Below are 17,626 nucleotides of genomic sequence, written 5' to 3'. Positions count from 1 at the left end.
ACCGCCCCGCCCGTCGTCATGTCGTTCAACCTCGGGGACACGTCCGTGAACACGTCGCTGAAGTACGGCCTCAACCCGGCGGCGTCGAAGAAGAAGACCGCGGTTCGGAAGAAGCCAATCTTGGCCGCGTTCGCCGCGGGCGACGACGACGACGACGACGCGAACGCGACGCACAGGGAACGCGCGAACGCGGAGGTGCTCCGGCAGCAGGCCGCGGCGAAGCGCGCGCAGAAGGTGCGGCGCGGCGTTCGGTTCGTTCCGTCGGCGTTCGGTCCGTCGCGTCGTCTCGACCTCCCCCCGCGCGTCGAACGAAGCGAGTCAACCCTAGATCTGACCGCTCCCCGTCCCCTACGCATCCGACTCAGGCTCGCGAGCTGCACAGCGCCGCGCTGGCGGAGGACCCGTCCGTGTTCGACTACGACGGCCACTTCGACGGGTTCCAAGACGCGCGGAAGCAGAAGATCGCGCGCGCGGACGAGGAGCGCACGGAGCGCAAGTCGCGATACATCCAATCCCTCATCGAGAAGCAAAAAGAACGCGAGAGAGAGGACGCCATCGTGTACGAGCGACGGCTCCTCAAAGAGCGTCAAAAGGAGGACCACCTGTACGGCGACAAGGAGAAGTTCGTCACCGCGGCGTACAAGAAGAAGCTCGAGGAGGACGCGAAGTGGCTGGCGCAGGAGAAGATCGACGACGCGAGGGAGGCGGCGGATGACGTCTCGAAGAAGACGGACCTGAGCGGGTTTTATTTCAACCTCATGTCGCGGGTGCGTTCTATCTCACACTGGTTCCCATACGACCGCGTCGGCGTGGTGAACGCCGATCCTTAAGGACTTTCTCTCCCGGCGATTCTCTCCGCCCAGGGTCCCTCGCTTTCAATCCCGACACATCTCGACGCCTTTCAACTCCGCTTCTGACGCCTTTGAACTCCACCGCTCCGACGTTCGCTCGTACGGAACGACCCTCAGAACGTCGCGGCGGGCGAGGACGCGGGGACGGGGAAGAGCGGCCGCGCCGCGCCGGAGCCGCCACGGACGGACGCTAACGCTGACGCTGACGCGTCGAAGAAGGCGGCGGAGGCGCACGCGAAGGAGGAGGAGGGACGACGCGCGCGCGCGATGATGGAGGAGGAGAGAGAGCGGGCGGAGAAGGCGAGGAGACGCGAGGAGAGAGGAGGCGAGGAGAGAGGCGGCGAGGAGAGAGGCGGCGAGAGAGGCGGCGACGGGGGCGCGCCGATGGAGGGCGGCCTCGAGATTCGCAAGCCGCCGCCGCCGCCCGAGTCGGCGGCGCCGCCCGAGTCTGCGGCGGCGGCGGAGTCGGCGGCGGAGGTCGCGACGGGGGCGCGGCGGAATAAAGAGGACGCCGTCGCCGCCGCCAAGGCGCGATACCTCGAGCGCAAGCGCAAGGCGACGTGAAGCGATGCTGATAACGTCATAGCGTAGGTAGTTACAAGCGTTGACTAAAGCGTTGTACACGTCGTCGCGCGCGGCGCTCTGCGTAGCTTAGACTGATGAAAACAAAATGCGAAGAAAACGAAACGAGACCCCGCGAAGCCGGCCGGCTGGTATTACGTCGCCCGCCGACCCGCGTCTCACGCCTGCGGGAGATACTCCGGGAAGTTGTCCTCCTTGACGACCTCGAACACGAACGACTTCGGGTTGTCCAAGATCTCCGAGATCTGGTCGAACGGCGGCGCGTCCGCCGCCTCGAACGCCGCGGCGAACGCCTTCGCCTGCTTGAAATTTTTATGAAAGTGGTACACCTGCACGCCCTTGTACTTGGACGCGAAATCGCTCCCTTTCGTGATGTCGCCCGCCGCCGAGACGATAACGCCGTTCGCGTCGTGCAGCTTGTCGCTGTCCGGGGACGTGAACGCGGGGATCCAGTCTTTGCGGACGTCGAGTTTGCTTCCGAACGCGTACACGCCCAAGCCTTGGCCTTTCTTCGCGTCGGGGGGGAAGCCCGTCTTCGGGTCCGCGCCGCGGAACAAGAACGGCGCGCTCTGCCACGTCGTGATCTGCGCGAGGAGGAGGAGGGGAGGGGTGTGTGTTAGGGGTAGGGATATGTTAGAGGTATTATCGTATTGTTAGGGGTAGGGTAGAGGTATTATCATGTAGGGCGAGGCGGGGACGGCGACGGCGACGGCGTAGAAAAAAAAAACCAAAAAAAACCAAAAAAAACCAAAAAAACGAACGCCGTCGCGATCGCACCTCGCCCGTGAGCCACCCCGCGTCCCTCCCCGTCTGCCAGAACGGGTTCGCCTTCGGCCCGGTGTCGGTGAAGAACGCCTGGAACGCCTTGGCCTCGCTCGTGGGGTGCACGAAGTACGTGCCCACGCGCTCGTCGGCCTTCTCCTTGCCGCGCAACACGCCGAGCGCGAACGTGGTCGCGAAAGCTTTCCCAAACTTTGGCCCGCCCAGTTCGCCGGTGTGCAAATCTTTCATCGCGGGCGCGAACGCGGTGTCGTACCACGCGTCGAACCCGACGTCGCCGGTCGTGTGCGTCGCGAACGTGCACTGTCGAGAGAAGAAGGATCGCGCGTGGAGGAGAGGGGCGCGATACGTCAGCGGCGAGCGAGGGAGCGAGCGAGGGAGGGAGGGAGGGAGGGAGGGAGGGAGGGAGGGCGGACGACGGGATATTCTTCGCGGAGATATTTGTCGACGTCGACGTCAATTCGATTCTATACACTGGTTCCCATACGACCGCGTTGGCGTGGTGAACGCCGATCCTTAAGGACTTTCTTGGATGGATGGATGGATGGATCGATCGCGCGCGGAGATGAAGTCCTTAAGGAATGGCGTTCACCACGCGAACGGGGTCGTATGGAAAGCAGTCTCGTCTCGTCTCGTTCGCGTCGAGCGAACGATCGATCGACGCGCGCACCGTGAACGAGCCGTCCGCGGGGGTGTATCCCGAGATGATCTTCTTCGCTTCCGCGTCGGACGGGAAGACGACGTCCGCGCCGAGGAGCGCGGAGAGGCCGACGGAGGCGGAGAGCCCGACTTGGCGACGCGACATCTTCGCGTCGACGGCGTCGACCGATGCGGGAGGAGGCGGACGCGCGGGCTCGGGCGCCTTGGAGAGCTCGTCGTCCTTCTTCGCTTCCAGCGCCTTGCGCTGTTCGAGCGACCACACGGACGCGCGGCCGTCGGCGCCGCCGCCGGCGGGGCCGGCGCGGCATCGGAGCGCGCGCGCGCGCGGCGCGCGGCGCGGCGCGCGAGGCACGGCGGCGTGAAGCGAGGCGGGGCAAGCGGACATCGATCGGCGCGCAATGTGAAGTGACGTGTGTATGACGCATCGCGAACGCTCACTGGTCCGATTTGGCCAGGATTTGGCAAAAGTGCGAGCGTCTGCGAATTCCGCGCGCAAAATATCAACGATCGCGTATGCGCATTTAGTCTGCAGATAGTGCGCGTCGCAAACAAAGCGAATTTCTCCAGATTCGCGAATCGTCGCGTTCATCGCGGGTCCAGCTGGCAACCTCGCTTTCACCTGCTTTCGCTTTCGGTCGCTTTTTCAACGCGGTCCCTGCCGTCCGCGCCGTCAGTCGTCTCGCCGCGTCGCCTTCGCGCTCCCTCACGCCGACGACGACGCGAGGACGCGATCGAGCCTCTCCGCGATGTGACGCAGCCACGTCGTCTTCGCGCCCGGCTCGAGCGGGAACAGGTGGTTCCCCTCGATCTCTACGCACTCGAACGCCGGCGCGTCGTCGTCGTCGTCGTCGGAATCGCGTTCGCGGTTCCCTCGCGCGAACGCGCGCCACTTCGCGACCATCGCGCGCGTGACCTTCCTGTCCCTCGTCCCGTAGAACGTCGTCATCGGGAAGTCGAACCGCCGCCGCGACGATTCATCTTCTCGCGGCTCAGGGTATTCGTCGAACAACGCGAAGTCGTGTCGCATGATGGAGTGGTACGTCTTCCACAGGTGCGTGAAGACCATCTCGTTCACGTCCCAGGTTCGCGCTTCGTCTTTGAACGCGTCCTCGGTCAAACCTGTCGTCGGTCGATGGGCGGGCGTGAGCGTCGTTTGTGTTGTTTTGAAAGGGTAACGACCGATCACGAAATAAACGCGCGGATTCCGGGCGTTATTAAATCATACGAGCGCGCACCTCGGTTCGGCGTCCACGGCCGCTCTCTCTTCGGAATCCCCGGGTCGGGAAAGTTACTGAAGAACACGCGTCGCGGCGACGGCAGCCCCGCTTCCCTCGCCGCCTCCACGAACTCGTGCCCGAGCCACGTCCCGACGCTGTGACCGATCACGACGTACGGCGCGTCGATCAGCCTCGAGCCGATCACCGGAAGAAGCGCTCTCGCGATTGCGGCGGCGGAGTCGATGAAATCGTCCCTCAGTGTCGTTCCATACGAGCGAACGTCGGGGTGGAGTTGAAAGGCGTCAGAAGCGGAGTTGAAAGGCGTCGAGGGCGGGGATTGAAAGCGAGGGGTGGGCGCAGAGAAACGCCGGAGAAAGTCCTTAAGAAACGGCGTTCACCACGCGAACGCGGTCGTATGGGGACCAGTGTATAGAACGCGCCTCAGCCGCGTCCCTCGACCGGGGAGTTGCGCGGCGAGGACCTCCGCGTCGTTCGCGCGGCACCACTCCAGCAGCGGGCTCGCGGCGCGCCGCGCGCTGAGCCCTTCGTTCGTGTACATATCCTCCGCGTTCCCCGCGTTCGCGAAGCACAAAACGGTCAGTTTGACGGCGTTACGAGTCGTACCGCCGCCCGAGTCCTCCACCTCGGTGCCGCTGCGTTTTAGCCCCGGGAACCAGCGTCGGAAGACGACGTCGTCCGCGGGAGGGAACGCCGCGCGAAGGCGCGCGGGGTCGTCGCGCGTCGTCGGCGTCGGCGACGACGACGACGGCGACGACTTTTGCGGTTTCGTCGGCGGCGACTCGACGCCGTTCGTGGCGTAGTAGCGCTCGATGTCGTCCTCGGACCTGGAGGGAGTTGGGGCGACGGGCGGGATGGACGCGTCGATCGGATCAGACGGAGGGCCGACGACAGGCGTACTACCTATTTGCTCATACGAATACGAGTACGCGTACGAGAAACGATGCTTCGGGAGACGAGGCGTCCCCCGGATCGCGGGGCGCGCGCGCGCGAGCGCACCACTCGCTGACGGCGTGATCCGGCGGCGGCGGGACGCTCTCGTGGTCCTCAGCGAGGATCTCGAGGAGGTTGACGCGGCGCGCGAGCGCGTCCGCGTCGGCGTCGGCGACGGGCATGGCGCGCGGCGGCGCGACGGTTTCGATGCGTTTTCCGCGCGGCGCGAAGTGACAGGACGGCGGACTGGAGTTGAAGTTTCAATCTGCTGATCGATCGAGCGAGATCCCTACTGTCGACGACGTCGCGTCAGTTCGCCGCGCGCGATGGCGTGTCTCGCGCGCGCCGGGGCCGCGTCGGCGGCGCCGCGTTGGAGCGCGCGAACGTCGGCGCCGCTCGCGGGGGGGATCGGGAGCGCGCTCGCGAGGCGTCGTGGGGCGGTCGCGCCGTGCCCGCCTCCGAACGCGCGACCAGGAAAACCTTTCGTGGAATGGTGCCGCGAGAACGGAGAGCGGGGGGAGAGGTTGCTGGAAGAGTTCGACGACGACTTGTTCTCACCGGGGGAGCTGACGAAAGCGAGAGCGGAGCGCATTCGATGGACGTGTCGCGAGTGCGGATGGACGTGGAGAACAGGATTGGCACACCGCACGAAAGACAAGAAACCAACTGGCTGCCCTGGGTGTGCCGGTAAAGTGCCTACGTGGTATAACAACCTCGAGGTGACGTGCAAGGAGAGCGACGGAAGACTCGAACACTTGATATGGGAGTGGGCGCATCCGACGAAACGGATGAAAGACTTCATGCCGGCCACACACGAGAAGGTGCCGTGGAAGTGCGGCGGGTGCGGTCACGAGTGGGATGCGACGACCCATGACCGCACGCGCGCCACGCACTCCCGCGGGTGCCCGAAGTGCGCGGGTCGCCACCTGCACGACCTCGAGGTGCACTGCGCGCAGAGCGACGGGCAACTGGATCATCTGCCAAGGGAGTGGGCGCACCCGACGAAGAGCATGAAGGACTTCGCGCCGGCCTCAGAAGTGAAGGTGCCGTGGAAGTGCGGCGGGTGCGGTCACGAGTGAGATGCGACGATCAATGGCCGCACGCGCGCCGCGCACTCCCGCGGGTGCCCGAAGTGCAGCCCAGGCGGCCGCCCGCGGCTACAAACCGAAGCGGACTGAAGCGACGCGATACGCCTAGTTGTAGTCTACAGTAGCTAGAACGCCGGCGTCGCGTCTCAAACGCAAACGCGGCGGAGCGAAGAAAAAAAAAACGCTCACTCCTCCGCCGCCGCGACGCGCGCGTCCCCGCTGAGCCACAGACTCAACGTCGACCGTCCCCCGCGCGTCACCTTCCCGACCGCGTGCACGTTCTCCTCGCCGCTGCTGAAGACGACGAGGCGCCCGCGGCGCGGCGTCACGACGCGTTTTCTTCTCACCCCGTCGTCGTCGTCGCCGTCGAGGAACGCGAACTCGGGGTCGAGGGTCCATCGTTCAAAGCGACGTCGGGGTGGAGTTGAAAGGCGTCAGAAGCGGAGTTGAAAGGCGTCGAGGTGTGTCGGGATTGAAAGCGAGGGACCCTGGGCGGAGAGAAACGAACGCCGGGAGAGAAAGTCCTCAAGAAACGCCGTGCACCGCGCCAACGCGGTCGTATGGGGACCAGTCGGGTGTATATATGAACGCACCTCGCCGCCTTCGAAGTCCGCGTCCTCCGCGTCCGCGTCGTCGTCGCTCCCTCCTCCCGCGCCGGAGGACAAGTACAGCACCGCGCTGATATCGTACTCCGGGACGTTCGCCTTGTCCACGTGCGGGCTCCAGTACCCGTGCTCCTCTCGTCCGCCGCCCGCCGCGGTCGCCGCGTCGTCGCCGTCGCCCCCGGTCGTCGCCGCGCGTATGTGCGTCAGCAACCCCCCGACCGGATGCAGCGCGACGTCCTCCTTCCCGCCTTCGTCCCCTCGCAGCGCGTCCTCCGCCGCGACGCGCATCTCCCGCAGCACGCGCGTCATCACGACGTGCGCGTCCTCGCCCAGCAGCGACTCGCTCGCGCGCCCCACCGTGACGCACGCGTCGCCGCGCGCGCGATCGCGCAGCGGATCGAGCGCGGTCGCCGCGACGCGCTCGAGCCGCGCGACGTCGCGCGCGTCGAACGCGCCGTCGATGACGTGCCGTCGCGAGCGTCCGGGCCGCGGCGACGCGCCGGGCGGCCACGGGGGAAGCGCGTCGACCGATGATACGTCTCGACCATCTCGCGTACGACGCGTCGTCCGCGTCGGCGTCGGATGCGAGCCGGTGGCGAGGTGCTCGAAACGCGTCGAGATCGTCGAGGGCGATTTCGCCGCGGACGTCCGCGACGCGATGAGCGCGCGCGCGGACGCCGCCGCGCGGTCGCGCCACGCGTCCCTCGCGGCGCTCCACGCCGCGGTCCCGACGCGCAAGACGTCGCCGCCGCCGCGCATCGCCGCCGCGCGGACGACTGCGGCCGTCGTCGCGTCGCGCGCGCGTCCCGTCGTGTGGCATCGATGGGGTCCAAAAGAAAAATTACTCGGATCGATCGACGGGTGCCGACTAGCCGATACAGATCGATCCGCCGCGCGTCGCCTCCGCCGCCCGCCGCTCGCCGCGCGTCGACTCCGATCAGATGCCGATCGTCCTCATCTCCCCCGCGAAGACCCTGGACGAGACCCCGATCGCGTCCAAGTCCGCGCTCTCGCGCGTCACCGCGCCGCGGCTTCGGTCGCGCACGGCGACGTTGCTCGCGATCGCCGCGAAGCTCTCGTCCGCGCAGCTCAGATCCCTCATGTCCATCTCCGCGCCTCTCGCGGACTTAAACCGATCGCGGTACGCCGCGTTCGAGACGCAGCCCGAGAAGGCGTGCGCGTTCGCGTTCGACGGGCCCGCGTTCAGGGCGCTCGACGCGCCGACGATGGACGAGCCGTCGCTGGACTTTGCGCAGAGGCACGTGCGATGTCTCTCAGGGCTCTACGGGCTGCTTCGACCGTTCGACGCGATCAGGCCGCACCGGCTCGAGATGGGGACGAAGCTCGCGACGGGCGGTGAGAAGCCGAAGACACAGAAGAAGGATCTGTACGAGTTCTGGGGCGACGCGATCGCGGAGCTCATCGTGGAGGATCTGATGGAGCAGCCGGTCGAGGAGCGATTCGTCGTGAACTGCGCGTCGGCGGAGTACTTCAAGGTTTGGTTCGAGCTCACACTGGTCCCCATACGACCCCGTCGATGTGGTGAACGCCGTTCCTTAAGGACTTTTCCACCCGGCGCATCTCTCCGCCTACCCCTCGCTTTCAATCCCGACACACCTCGATGCCTTTGAACTCCGCTTCTGACGCCTTTGAACTCCACCCCGACGTCGCCTCGTATGGAACAACCCTTCAAGTCGGTTCGCGCGGACGTTCTGGAACGCGCGGGGATAGCGACGTACACGTGCGTGTTTCCCGGGCCGAGCGTGCACGCGAAAGCCGCGCGAGGCGCGATGGCGCGACACGTCGCGGTGAACAAGATCACGCGAACGGAGGGGTTGAAAGCGTTTCGAGGCGTCGCCGGCGAGTGGAGCTTCGCGGAGGAGACGAAACCGAGGACGTTCGTGTTTAAGGTGCGTTCTATACACTGGTCCCCATACGACCGCGTTGGCGTGGTGAACGCCGTTTCTTAAGGACTTTTGCCGTCGTCTCTCTCCGCCCACACCACGGTTTCAATCCCCGTCCTCGATGCCTTTCAACGCCAACTGACGCCTTTGAACTCCACCCCAACATTCGCTTGTATGGAACGACCCTAAGCGGGGCGAAGGCGCGACGTTCAGCGGGAAGGGGAAGAGCGCGCCGAAGGCGGCGGCGGCGAAGAAGACGAAGGCGACGGCGGCGGCGGCGAAGAAGGCGGACGACGACGGCGGCGACGGCGCGGCGACGGCCTCGGGAGGGAAGCGCGCGAAGAGGAAGTGATGAGAGTTACGATTAGATTTTCCGCAAAAATGCCGTCTCATCAAAACGCGTAAGAGATGCACGTGCCGTCGTCCCCCGCCGCGAACAGCCCGTCCTCGCTCGCGTGCACGCATCGCACCGCGGCTTCGTTCGCGCCGAGACCATATAACGTCTTAGGTTCGTCCGTTACGTCGATATCGATGACGTGGATCCCCCCCGAGCCCGTCCCCGCCAACGCCAGCGGCCCGATCGCCGCGAGCGAGTAGACGAAATCGCCGCACGCGACTTTCCCTCTCGCCGCGAACCCGGCCCTCGGGTCGATCACCGCGACGTGACCGTCCGCGCCCGCGGTGACGACCGCCCCGGAGACGGTCTGAACGATGTCGCCGACCGCGCCGGCGCCGGCTTTCTGGACGTGCGCGGCGACGGACGCGACGGGCGACGTCCCGCCGACGCGAGGGTCCCACGCGTGCACTTTTCCGTCTTGACCGCCGCTGAGTGTCGTTCCATACAAAACAAGTTCACCGGTCAGTTGAAAGGGGGCGCGATCAAATGTTGAAACCGGGCGATGGGTGAAAAACGTTTGTATAGAACGCACCTGAGTAGGACCGCGCCGCCGCCGCCGCCGCCGCCGTCTATCCACGCCAGCGACGTGACGTGCCCTCTGTGCCCGCCTCGCCGTCCGACCGCGGCGCCGGAGCCCGCGTCCCAGAGCATGACGACGCCGTCGCGGTCGCCGCTGCCCAAGCCGCCGGACGCGTCGTCTTGGTCTTTTTTTTCCTCAGCGTTCTTCGCTACGCGTCGTTCGCCCCACGCGAGCGTCGTCACCGGCGCTTTGTGCCCGTGCAACGTCCCGACGCACCGATCGCTCCGCGCGGTGAACCCTTTCGGCGCGAGATTCCACAGTTTCAACGTCTTGTCGTACCCCGCGCTGACCGCGGTGAGGCCGCTCGCGCCGACGGCGACGTCGGACACTGAGGGTCGTTCCATACAAAGCGACGTCAGGGTGGAGTTGAAAGGCGTCAGAAGCGGAGTTGAAAGGCATCGAGGTCGGGGATTGAAAGCGAGGGGTAGGCGGAGAGACACGCCGGCAAAAGTCCTTAAGGATCGGCGTCCACCACGCCAACGCGATCGTATGGGAACCAGTGTATAGAACGCGCCTGACCCGTTGTGCCCTTCCAACGCGCTGCACCTCGTCCCTCGCGCGTCCCACAGACAAATCAGCGAGTCCATCCCGGACGATAACACGCGGCCGTCCGGGAGACATCGCACTTTTGTGACCCACTCCTTGTGCCCGTGCGTCTTCGTGTACAGAGTGCGTAACTTTTTACACGTCTTCACGTCGACTTCGTACACGGCGTGGTCGGTGCCTGTTGCGATCGGTCGAGGGAAAACGCGCGTCAGTCCGTTATCGGTGTACTGTATATCATTCTTCCGTGTCGTCAAAACGAACGTGAGGTCCACGGCGCGCGAAACGAAAAAACAAAACTCCTTAAGAAACGACGTTCACCCCGCCAACGCGAGCGTACGGGAAGCAGTCTCGGCGGCGGTCATGGAAACCTCACCTCCGACGTACGCCTTGGCGCCGAGCGCGTCGACGTCGGCGCACACGAGCGGTCGGTCGCTCAGCCTCGTCACCGTCCCCTGCTGGCTCACCGGGGATTCGAACCAGTTCGCGGCGAGGACGGACGCCGGGCGGGACGCGGCGAAGGAGCTCGCGGTCGGCGCCGCGGACTCGCCGCGAAGAAGCGCGCCGCTTGAGGGAGCGGCGCGATGATGAACGGTTTCGTCGTCGACGCCATCTTCGTCCGCCTCGCGCGAGCCTCCCACGCCCATCGCGCGGAAGCCCTCGTCCATCGCCTCCATGTAATCGTCCGCCGCGCGGTGGCTCGTCGCCGCGGAGTGCGCGGGCGGGGACGGGGACGCGCTGCGCGGGACGGGGACGGGGACGGGGACGGGGACGGGGACGGTCAGCGCGCGGGACGCGACGGTCGAGAACTCGGCACCATTTCGTTTCGTTTGAAAAGAATAATACGTCGGCGCGACGCGACGAGCGGCGACGAGCGAGGAAACGCACCCGTCGGGGGCGTTCTGCCTGCGCGACGAGCGCGACGCTTTCAGTCGCGCGAGCGCGGATCGAGTGTCCCCGGACATCGCGACAAAAGATGGCGGGGAGGAAACCGGCGAGGCACCGGGGAGGCGCGCGCCCGAGGATCTGGGACGCGCGGGCGGTTGTTATTGACTTTTCCGACGAGTTTCGTCCGGTCGTCGCTAACAACGAATCGCGTCGCGCCGTCACTCCCCCGCGCCGCCACTCCCCACTCGCGCCCCGCGTCATCATGCGGTCCCTCGCGCCTCCCCCATCCCCGCGCGTCGCGTCCGCGAGGCTCGCGTCCTCCTCCTCATCACGCCGCGCGCCGCCGCCGCCGCCGCGCGCCGCCGCCGCCGCGTCCCTCGCGGAAATCGCGGTCGACGCGGTCTCTCGCCGCGCCGCGCGCGGCGTCTTCGCGCGATGCCGACGCGAGCGCACGGACGCGTTCCGTCTCGTGCACGGCGTCAGCGAGGGCGCGCCGGGGGTGACGATCGATCGATACGGCGACGCGCTGTACGTGCAGTCGTGGCGCGAGCCGATCGCGGAGGCGGAGCTCCGAGACATCGCGGAGGCGGCGCGCGCGGGTCGACTGAGCGACGACGGCGGCGAATCGTTCACGAGTCTGTGGTACCAACCTCGGACGAAGCGCGCGCTCGCGTGGGGTCCGGACGACGCGGGGCGGTCGAGAGACGACGCGATCGCGCGCGGAGGGAGGTACGCGCTGGACGGGGGGGGCGAGTTCGCGCCGGGCGACGACCGCGCGGGGAGACGAGGCGAGGAGGAGGAGGAGGAGGAGGAGGAGAATGACGACGACGAGAATGACGACCCCGCCGCGTTCGCGTTCTCCGAGCTCGGTCTGCGGTACGACTTCGTCCCGCCGCGACGGTTCGGCGACCCGTCGCTGTTCTTGGACTTCCGCCCGACGCGGCGGTGGGTCCGGGATAAAGTGTCGGAGATCGTCTCGGAACGAAACGCGGATGCCGAGAACGCCGCGGCGGCGCCGAAACCGGTATCCGTGTTGAACGCGTTCGCCTACACGTGCGGCGTCGGCGTCGCAGCCGCGTCCGCGGGCGCGTCGCGCGTCCTCAACACCGACCACAGCGAGACTTACCTGCGATACGGCGCGCGCAACGCGGCGCTCAACGACGTCGCGGCCGCGACGCAGTCGCTGTGCGAGGACTTTTACCCCGCGGCGAGGCAGCTCGCGGGTCTGTCGACGCCCGGGCGAAGACGCAAGAGCGATTTCGGTCGCGGAGGTCGCGGTCGCGGGGACAAGCGGCGGCTGAAGAAATCCGCGCCCATCAAACCCGAGAGCTTCGACCTGGTGATCTTAGACCCGCCGACGCTGACGAAGACTAGCTACGGCGCCGTGGACATCGAGAACGACTACCAGTCGCTCGCGAAACCGGCGGCGTTGTGCGTGTCTCCGGGCGGCGTCTTGGTCGCGACGAATCACTCCGCGAAGGTGGGTCTGGACGACTGGCTCGAGATCGTTCGGAAGTGTGCGACGAAGGCTGGGTGCGAGGTCGCGGGCGTGGAGGTTATCGCCCCGGAGGCGGACGACGACGATCATCCGGCGATGGAGGACGGGAAGCGGCCGCTGAAAGTCGCGGCGTTTTACATCGAGTGACGAGCGAGAGCGAGAGCGTTCTGTTTTAGTTTATTATTTTCGCCGAGGGAGGCCGCGCAACGAGAGGTTATAATATTATAGGCCCTACCGTAGTTTAGTGACGTCGTTCGCATTCACTAGTAGTTCGATCGCTCGCCCGTTCCTTCGTATGCAGCCGCGCGGTGTCGTGCTCAGGCTGACGCGCGCGGGGAAGAGGAAAGCCCCGGGGGCTTTCGTCGTCGCTTTCTCCGCCAAACCAAACAGAAAGATTTAACACGACATTCATCAGTTTTTTTTGGCCCGCTCGACAGAAGCGCGCGCGCCCTCTCCCGCGTCGTATCGCGACGATGCCGTCGCCCCCGCGCGAAGACCCCGCGCCGCTGACGCCGCGATCATCGACCCGCGAGCCGCGCCTGCCCGTCCGGCGCGTGGACCTGCGCGAGGTCGCGTCGAGGCTCGACGTGACCCCGCGCTCTCTGCTCACCGCTCTTTTAGGGGGCGACGACGGCGGCGGCGGCGGCGTCGGCGGCGTCGGCGTCGGCGTCGGCGTCGGCGACGGCGGCGGCGAAGCGACCGCCGGCAACGGCGGCCTCTCCGGCTCGACGTCCACGACGGACGTCCCGCTCGTCGCGCACCCCGACGACGCGACGGGAACGATCGAGGAGGAGGAGGAGGAGGAGGAGGAAGAGGAGGACGACGACGACGACTTCGACGACGACGACGACGACGACGCGCGCGCGCCTCTTCTTCCCGCGTCGTTCTCCCCCAGCGCCGCCGCGCACGACGCGCACAGCTCGCTGTCGCGCGCGCAGCTCGCGCGCAAGGCGCGCCGCGCGGCGTCGCGGGACGCGTCGCTCGCGGCCGCGTCCGCGGCGCTCTTCGCCGCGGGCGGCGGCGTCGCCGCGGACGTCGACGTGGAGTCTGGTCGAACCTTGGAAATTATTTTCACGCCCCCCGACGACGACCAAAACCATAACAAAAACCGAAGAAACCGAAACGGCGGCGGCAGTCCTCGATCGCCATCGCCGCTCGGGGGATACATCATCGGCATCCCCGTGACGGCATCGCTGCTCCCGGACGACGCGCGGCGGCCGCCGTCGTCGCCCGTCGCCGCGCGCGAGACCGAAGCCGCCGCCGCCGCCGCCGCTGCCGCCGCCGCCGCGACGACGACGCCTTCCCCTCAGGCACGTTCTACACACTGGTCCCCATACGACTGCGTCGGCGTTGTGAACGCCGTTCCTTAAGGACTTTTCCCGGCCTGTCTCTGCGCCCACCCCTCGCTTTCAATCCCCGCCCTCGGCGCCTTTCAACTCCAACTGACGCCTTTCAACTCCACCCCGACGTTCGCTTGTATAGAACGGCCCTCACGGCGGCCACGGCGACGCGTGCCACCCCGACGAGGACGTGCTCGTTCGGCGCGTCATCTTCGCGGTCCCGGATATGCAAGCGAGCCCGGGAGCGTCGAGCTCGCTCGACCGAAAGCCGCTCGCGTGCGGCGGAACGTCCACGAGCTTATCGCTCCCGAGCGAGGTGAAGAGGGTCACGCTGGAGATGGTCATGCCGCCGTCGATTGGGATCGCGGCGGACGCCGGCGCGCCGCCGCCGCCGCCGCGACGCGGTGAGACTCCTTCCCTCCTGTGCGCTCCCGTCGGTCGCACGTCGTCTCTTAAGGCGTGCATTCGTTCGCGCGCTGTGAACCTCACGTTTTGACACGTGTGACGTGTATCCACCAATCGCGCGCGCGCGCGCGACCGACTGACGCGATTCTTCCCCTCGACCGATCGCCTCGCAGACGGCGGCGTCGAGCTCGCGCGCCCTCCCGACGTCGCCGCCGCGTCGTACGTCTCCCTGAAAGACCTCCGCGCGAACGTCACCGTGACGCGAAGCGTGCCGTGGGTCGGATGGGCCATCCTGCTCGTCGCGGCGATTTCCCTCTCCGGCGTCGGCGCCACCGTGGACCTTCAGAAGTCGACGCCGTTCACGCAGTGCGTCTGGCGCGCGACGTCGTGCATCGTCGTCATGGCGCCGTGGGCGCTGTGGAGTCTGCGGACGCAAGGGCTTCGAGGCGCGAGCGACCCGAAGACGTTCGCGCTGATGATCGTGACCGCCGTGTGCTGGAGCGGCTGGTTCGCGGGGTTCTATTACGGCATCGGTGCGTTTTTATTTTCGCGTTTCGCTTCCGTTTCGTCCTTTCGCACGTGTCTTTACCTCGACCACTCGCAGTCGAGAGCTCTATCGCGCACGCGTACATGCTCGCCAACACGCACAGCGCCATCATCGTCGTCTTCAACCTTGTCACCGGCCGCGAGCCCGTGCCCGCGGTGGACGCCCACGGTGATTGGCGACGTCGTGGCCGCCTCGAGCGCGTGCTTCGGCGCGGCATTCCTCGTGCTCGCGAAGAAATTTCGTGCAAAGGTGGAGCTGTCGCACTACATGTGGCTGTCCATGGTCGTCAACCTTCCGATGTCGCTCGCGGCGGCGATGATCTTGGAAGACATATCGTTCTCGCGGCCGTTCGATCCCGCCGTTGGCGTCCTCGGGTGGTTGACGCGAGAGCAGATCGGTTTGCAGTTGTTCATAAGCGTGTTAGGTGCGCGCGCGTGAGCGCTCGGTTCAGTTTCGACGCGACGTTCGATCCCTTTCGACCCCTTTCGATTGACCGATTGACCCTGTAACATAATAACGACCGACGAATCGAATCTCGCAGGGACGATCGCGGGCACGGCCGGGTACGTCGCGGCGTTGAAGTACCTCTCCCCGACCGTCGTCGCGATCGTGATGCTGTTCGAACCCGTGCTCGCGGCGTTCATAGGCTACGCGGTCGGGGTGAACGCGGTCCCGACGTGGGTCACGTTGATTGGCATGGCGTGCATCACGTGCGGCGCCGGCGTGATCTCCGCGCACGCGGGTGCGACCTGACTGACTGCTACCCATACTACGATACGACCCCCATCCGCACGCGCGTCGCGCGTCGCGCCGATTCGTAGTGCTGAGGACGCTCTCGTCACCCTCCCTCGTGTCTCTTCATCGCGTCGCAGGGCGGGTTCGGACGACGGGCGTGGACATCGACGACGACGTCGCGGCGACAGACGGCGGAAGATGGAACGTCAACCGTCGCGGAGGAGCGACGCCGACGACGGCGACGCGCGGAAGAGCGCGCGAGAGAGTAGAAGGGCACGGCGGAGACGCGGCGGTCCGTCTGCCGCTGCTTGAGAACGGCGCCGCGTGATGGGACGGCGAATCATAATCAATTCAATTCAATCGACGTAAAGAATACAAAACGCGGACGCGCGCGCGCGGCTACGCCGTCGTCCGTCGTCTCTCAGCACCGCCGCCGCCTCGCCTCGCCTCGCTCGCGCTCCTCACTTCACCCCGTATGCCTCCGTGAGGTGCGTCCGCGCCTCCGAGTCAACGCCCCTGACGACGACGTTGTCCATGATCTGGTTCATGTTCTTCATCAAATTCTCGACCGGAGGCTCCGGCGATGCCTTCCCCGCCGCTACCGCCTCGTCCACGATCTTCCTCTGCGCCTTCTCGATCGCCTTGATCTCCGCCGTGTCCAGCAGTTCGTGCTCGACGATCAGCTTGCGCAGCCTCTCGACCGGATCCCTCTCCTGTCGGATCCCGGTGATCTCGTCGCGGGTGCGGTACGTCGACCCGGGGTCGCTCATCGAGTGCCCGTGGTACCGGTACGTGTCCATCTCGAGCACGATCGGGCCTTTACCGGAGACGCAGTGCTCTTTCGCGAACTTGATCGCTTGCTTCACCGCGAGCGCGTCCATGCCGTCGACTTTCAAACCGGGGACGTAGTCGCCGCGTTTGAAGTACTCGGGCGATTTCGCGCTCTTCGCGATGGCGGTGCCCATGCCGTAGTGGTTGTTCTCGCAGACGTAGATCAGGGGCAGGTCCCACAGCGCCGCGATGTTGAGCGCCTCGAAGAGCTGCCCTTGGTTCGCCGCGCCGTCGCCGTACATCGCGACCGCGACGTTGGGTTTCTTCTCGTACTGCATCGCGAACGCGAGCCCGGCGCCGATGGGCGTCTGCGTAAATTCATTCGGGGCGGCGGCGGATTCGAAAGGCGCGTCAGAGTCGAAGTCGAAAGGCGTCGTAGATTGGGTCGAGCGTTGAAACCGAAACCGTCGAGGGGTGCGCGGAGAGAAAAACGCGCGGGCGGGCGGCAAAAGAACGTCCTTAAGGATCAGCGTTCACAACGCGAACGCGGTCGTATGGGGACCAGTCAGAACTCGCCTGCGCGCCGACGATGCCGTTCCCTCCGAAAAAGTGCGCGTCTCTCTTGTACATGTGCATGCTCCCTCCCATGCCCTTGCTCGCGCCGTCGATTCGCCCCATGAGCTCCGCCATCACCTCCAACGGCGTCCCACCGCGCCCCAAGTGCGTGCAGTGGTCGCGGTACGACGTCACGATCGCGTCGTCCTTGTTGAGCGCCGCTTCCATCCCGACGCACACCGCCTCCTGAGGGCCGTTCCATCGTTTAAAGCGACGTCGGGGTGGAGTTCATAGGCGTCAGAAGCGGAGTTGAAAGGCGTCGAGGGCGGGGATTGAAAGCGAGGGACCCTGGGCGAAGAGAATCGCCGGGCAAAGTCCTTAAGGAACGGCGTTCACCACGCCGACGCGGTCGTATGGGGACCAGTGTGAGATAGAACGCGCCTGCCCGTCGTAGAGGTGGCAGAATCCGCGGATGAACTTCCCCTTGTAGAGAACGTCCGCGGCGATCTCCAGACGGCGCATGAGGTAGGACTGCGTGAACATGTCCACGATCTCGGCTTTGGAGGTCTCGACGGTCTGCGACGGCGGGTCGATTCTGTGCGCGACGAACGGGATGGGCACGTCGATCATCATCTTGCCGTCGTCGGTCGTCGCGCCGGTCTTCTTCGCGAACGTCGCGCGGCGCTGCGAGGAGGTTTAGGAGGAGGAGGTTTAGGGTTTGGGTTGAGG

At 66.1% G+C, this 17,626-nt stretch overlaps 11 protein-coding genes across 11 annotated transcripts; 6 read left to right on the top strand and 5 right to left on the bottom strand.

Annotated features, from left to right (window-relative positions):
- Nucleotides 1–18: 18 nt before the first annotated feature.
- MICPUCDRAFT_52791 (uncharacterized protein) lies at nucleotides 19–830 on the top strand (the record flags this gene model as incomplete). Its single annotated transcript, XM_003063054.1, has 2 exons — nucleotides 19–234; nucleotides 366–830. 2 exons carry the CDS (start codon nucleotides 19–21, stop codon nucleotides 828–830), a joined length of 681 nt encoding a protein of 226 aa, XP_003063100.1.
- A 291-nt stretch (nucleotides 831–1,121) lies between these two features.
- On the top strand, nucleotides 1,122–1,415 carry MICPUCDRAFT_52790 (uncharacterized protein; the record flags this gene model as incomplete). Its single annotated transcript, XM_003063053.1, has 1 exon — nucleotides 1,122–1,415. One exon carries the CDS (start codon nucleotides 1,122–1,124, stop codon nucleotides 1,413–1,415), a length of 294 nt encoding a protein of 97 aa, XP_003063099.1.
- Nucleotides 1,416–1,426: 11 nt separating this feature from the next.
- On the bottom strand, nucleotides 1,427–3,261 carry MICPUCDRAFT_48726 (uncharacterized protein). The gene is made up of 3 exons (XM_003062860.1): nucleotides 2,884–3,261; nucleotides 2,211–2,516; nucleotides 1,427–2,017 (listed from the first exon to the last, which is right to left on the bottom strand). Exons 1-3 carry the CDS (start codon nucleotides 3,256–3,258, stop codon nucleotides 1,592–1,594), a joined length of 1,107 nt encoding a protein of 368 aa, XP_003062906.1. The 5' UTR covers nucleotides 3,259–3,261; the 3' UTR covers nucleotides 1,427–1,591.
- A 315-nt stretch (nucleotides 3,262–3,576) lies between these two features.
- MICPUCDRAFT_52788 (uncharacterized protein) lies at nucleotides 3,577–5,223 on the bottom strand (the record flags this gene model as incomplete). The annotated part of the gene is made up of 4 exons (XM_003062859.1): nucleotides 3,577–3,992; nucleotides 4,109–4,469; nucleotides 4,527–5,007; nucleotides 5,108–5,223. The coding sequence occupies 4 exons, from the start codon at nucleotides 5,221–5,223 to the stop codon at nucleotides 3,577–3,579; spliced, it is 1,374 nt and encodes a 457-aa protein (XP_003062905.1).
- Nucleotides 5,224–5,367: 144 nt separating this feature from the next.
- Nucleotides 5,368–6,120, top strand: MICPUCDRAFT_52787 (uncharacterized protein; the record flags this gene model as incomplete). The annotated part of the gene is made up of 1 exon (XM_003063052.1): nucleotides 5,368–6,120. The coding sequence occupies one exon, from the start codon at nucleotides 5,368–5,370 to the stop codon at nucleotides 6,118–6,120; it is 753 nt and encodes a 250-aa protein (XP_003063098.1).
- A 102-nt stretch (nucleotides 6,121–6,222) lies between these two features.
- MICPUCDRAFT_52786 (uncharacterized protein) lies at nucleotides 6,223–7,493 on the bottom strand (the record flags this gene model as incomplete). The annotated part of the gene is made up of 2 exons (XM_003062858.1): nucleotides 6,223–6,509; nucleotides 6,723–7,493. The coding sequence occupies 2 exons, from the start codon at nucleotides 7,491–7,493 to the stop codon at nucleotides 6,315–6,317; spliced, it is 966 nt and encodes a 321-aa protein (XP_003062904.1). The 3' UTR covers nucleotides 6,223–6,314.
- Nucleotides 7,494–7,675: 182 nt separating this feature from the next.
- Nucleotides 7,676–8,704, top strand: MICPUCDRAFT_52785 (uncharacterized protein; the record flags this gene model as incomplete). The annotated part of the gene is made up of 2 exons (XM_003063051.1): nucleotides 7,676–8,251; nucleotides 8,429–8,704. The coding sequence occupies 2 exons, from the start codon at nucleotides 7,676–7,678 to the stop codon at nucleotides 8,702–8,704; spliced, it is 852 nt and encodes a 283-aa protein (XP_003063097.1).
- Nucleotides 8,705–9,030: 326 nt separating this feature from the next.
- Nucleotides 9,031–10,826, bottom strand: MICPUCDRAFT_52784 (uncharacterized protein; the record flags this gene model as incomplete). Its single annotated transcript, XM_003062857.1, has 3 exons — nucleotides 9,031–9,463; nucleotides 9,568–10,339; nucleotides 10,499–10,826. The coding sequence occupies 3 exons, from the start codon at nucleotides 10,824–10,826 to the stop codon at nucleotides 9,031–9,033; spliced, it is 1,533 nt and encodes a 510-aa protein (XP_003062903.1).
- Nucleotides 10,827–11,416: 590 nt separating this feature from the next.
- On the top strand, nucleotides 11,417–12,670 carry MICPUCDRAFT_10880 (uncharacterized protein; the record flags this gene model as incomplete). Its single annotated transcript, XM_003063050.1, has 3 exons — nucleotides 11,417–11,645; nucleotides 11,835–11,995; nucleotides 12,047–12,670. Coding segments are annotated over 3 exons (1,014 nt in total), but the record flags the coding sequence as incomplete, so codon positions are not given.
- A 347-nt stretch (nucleotides 12,671–13,017) lies between these two features.
- Nucleotides 13,018–15,589, top strand: MICPUCDRAFT_52782 (Drug/Metabolite transporter superfamily; the record flags this gene model as incomplete). Its single annotated transcript, XM_003063049.1, has 4 exons — nucleotides 13,018–13,905; nucleotides 14,027–14,351; nucleotides 14,463–15,260; nucleotides 15,378–15,589. The coding sequence occupies 4 exons, from the start codon at nucleotides 13,018–13,020 to the stop codon at nucleotides 15,587–15,589; spliced, it is 2,223 nt and encodes a 740-aa protein (XP_003063095.1).
- A 443-nt stretch (nucleotides 15,590–16,032) lies between these two features.
- MICPUCDRAFT_22101 (uncharacterized protein) lies at nucleotides 16,033–17,530 on the bottom strand (the record flags this gene model as incomplete). The annotated part of the gene is made up of 3 exons (XM_003062856.1): nucleotides 16,033–16,710; nucleotides 16,889–17,143; nucleotides 17,303–17,530. The coding sequence occupies 3 exons, from the start codon at nucleotides 17,528–17,530 to the stop codon at nucleotides 16,033–16,035; spliced, it is 1,161 nt and encodes a 386-aa protein (XP_003062902.1).
- Nucleotides 17,531–17,626: the final 96 nt, after the last annotated feature.

This window comes from Micromonas pusilla (genome assembly GCF_000151265.4).
Source record: "Micromonas pusilla CCMP1545 genomic scaffold MICPUCscaffold_13, whole genome shotgun sequence".
Taxonomy (NCBI): Eukaryota; Viridiplantae; Chlorophyta; class Mamiellophyceae; order Mamiellales; family Mamiellaceae; genus Micromonas; species Micromonas pusilla.
The sequence above is the reverse complement of the archived record's forward strand: the minus strand, read 5'-3'. Positions and strand labels throughout refer to the sequence as shown.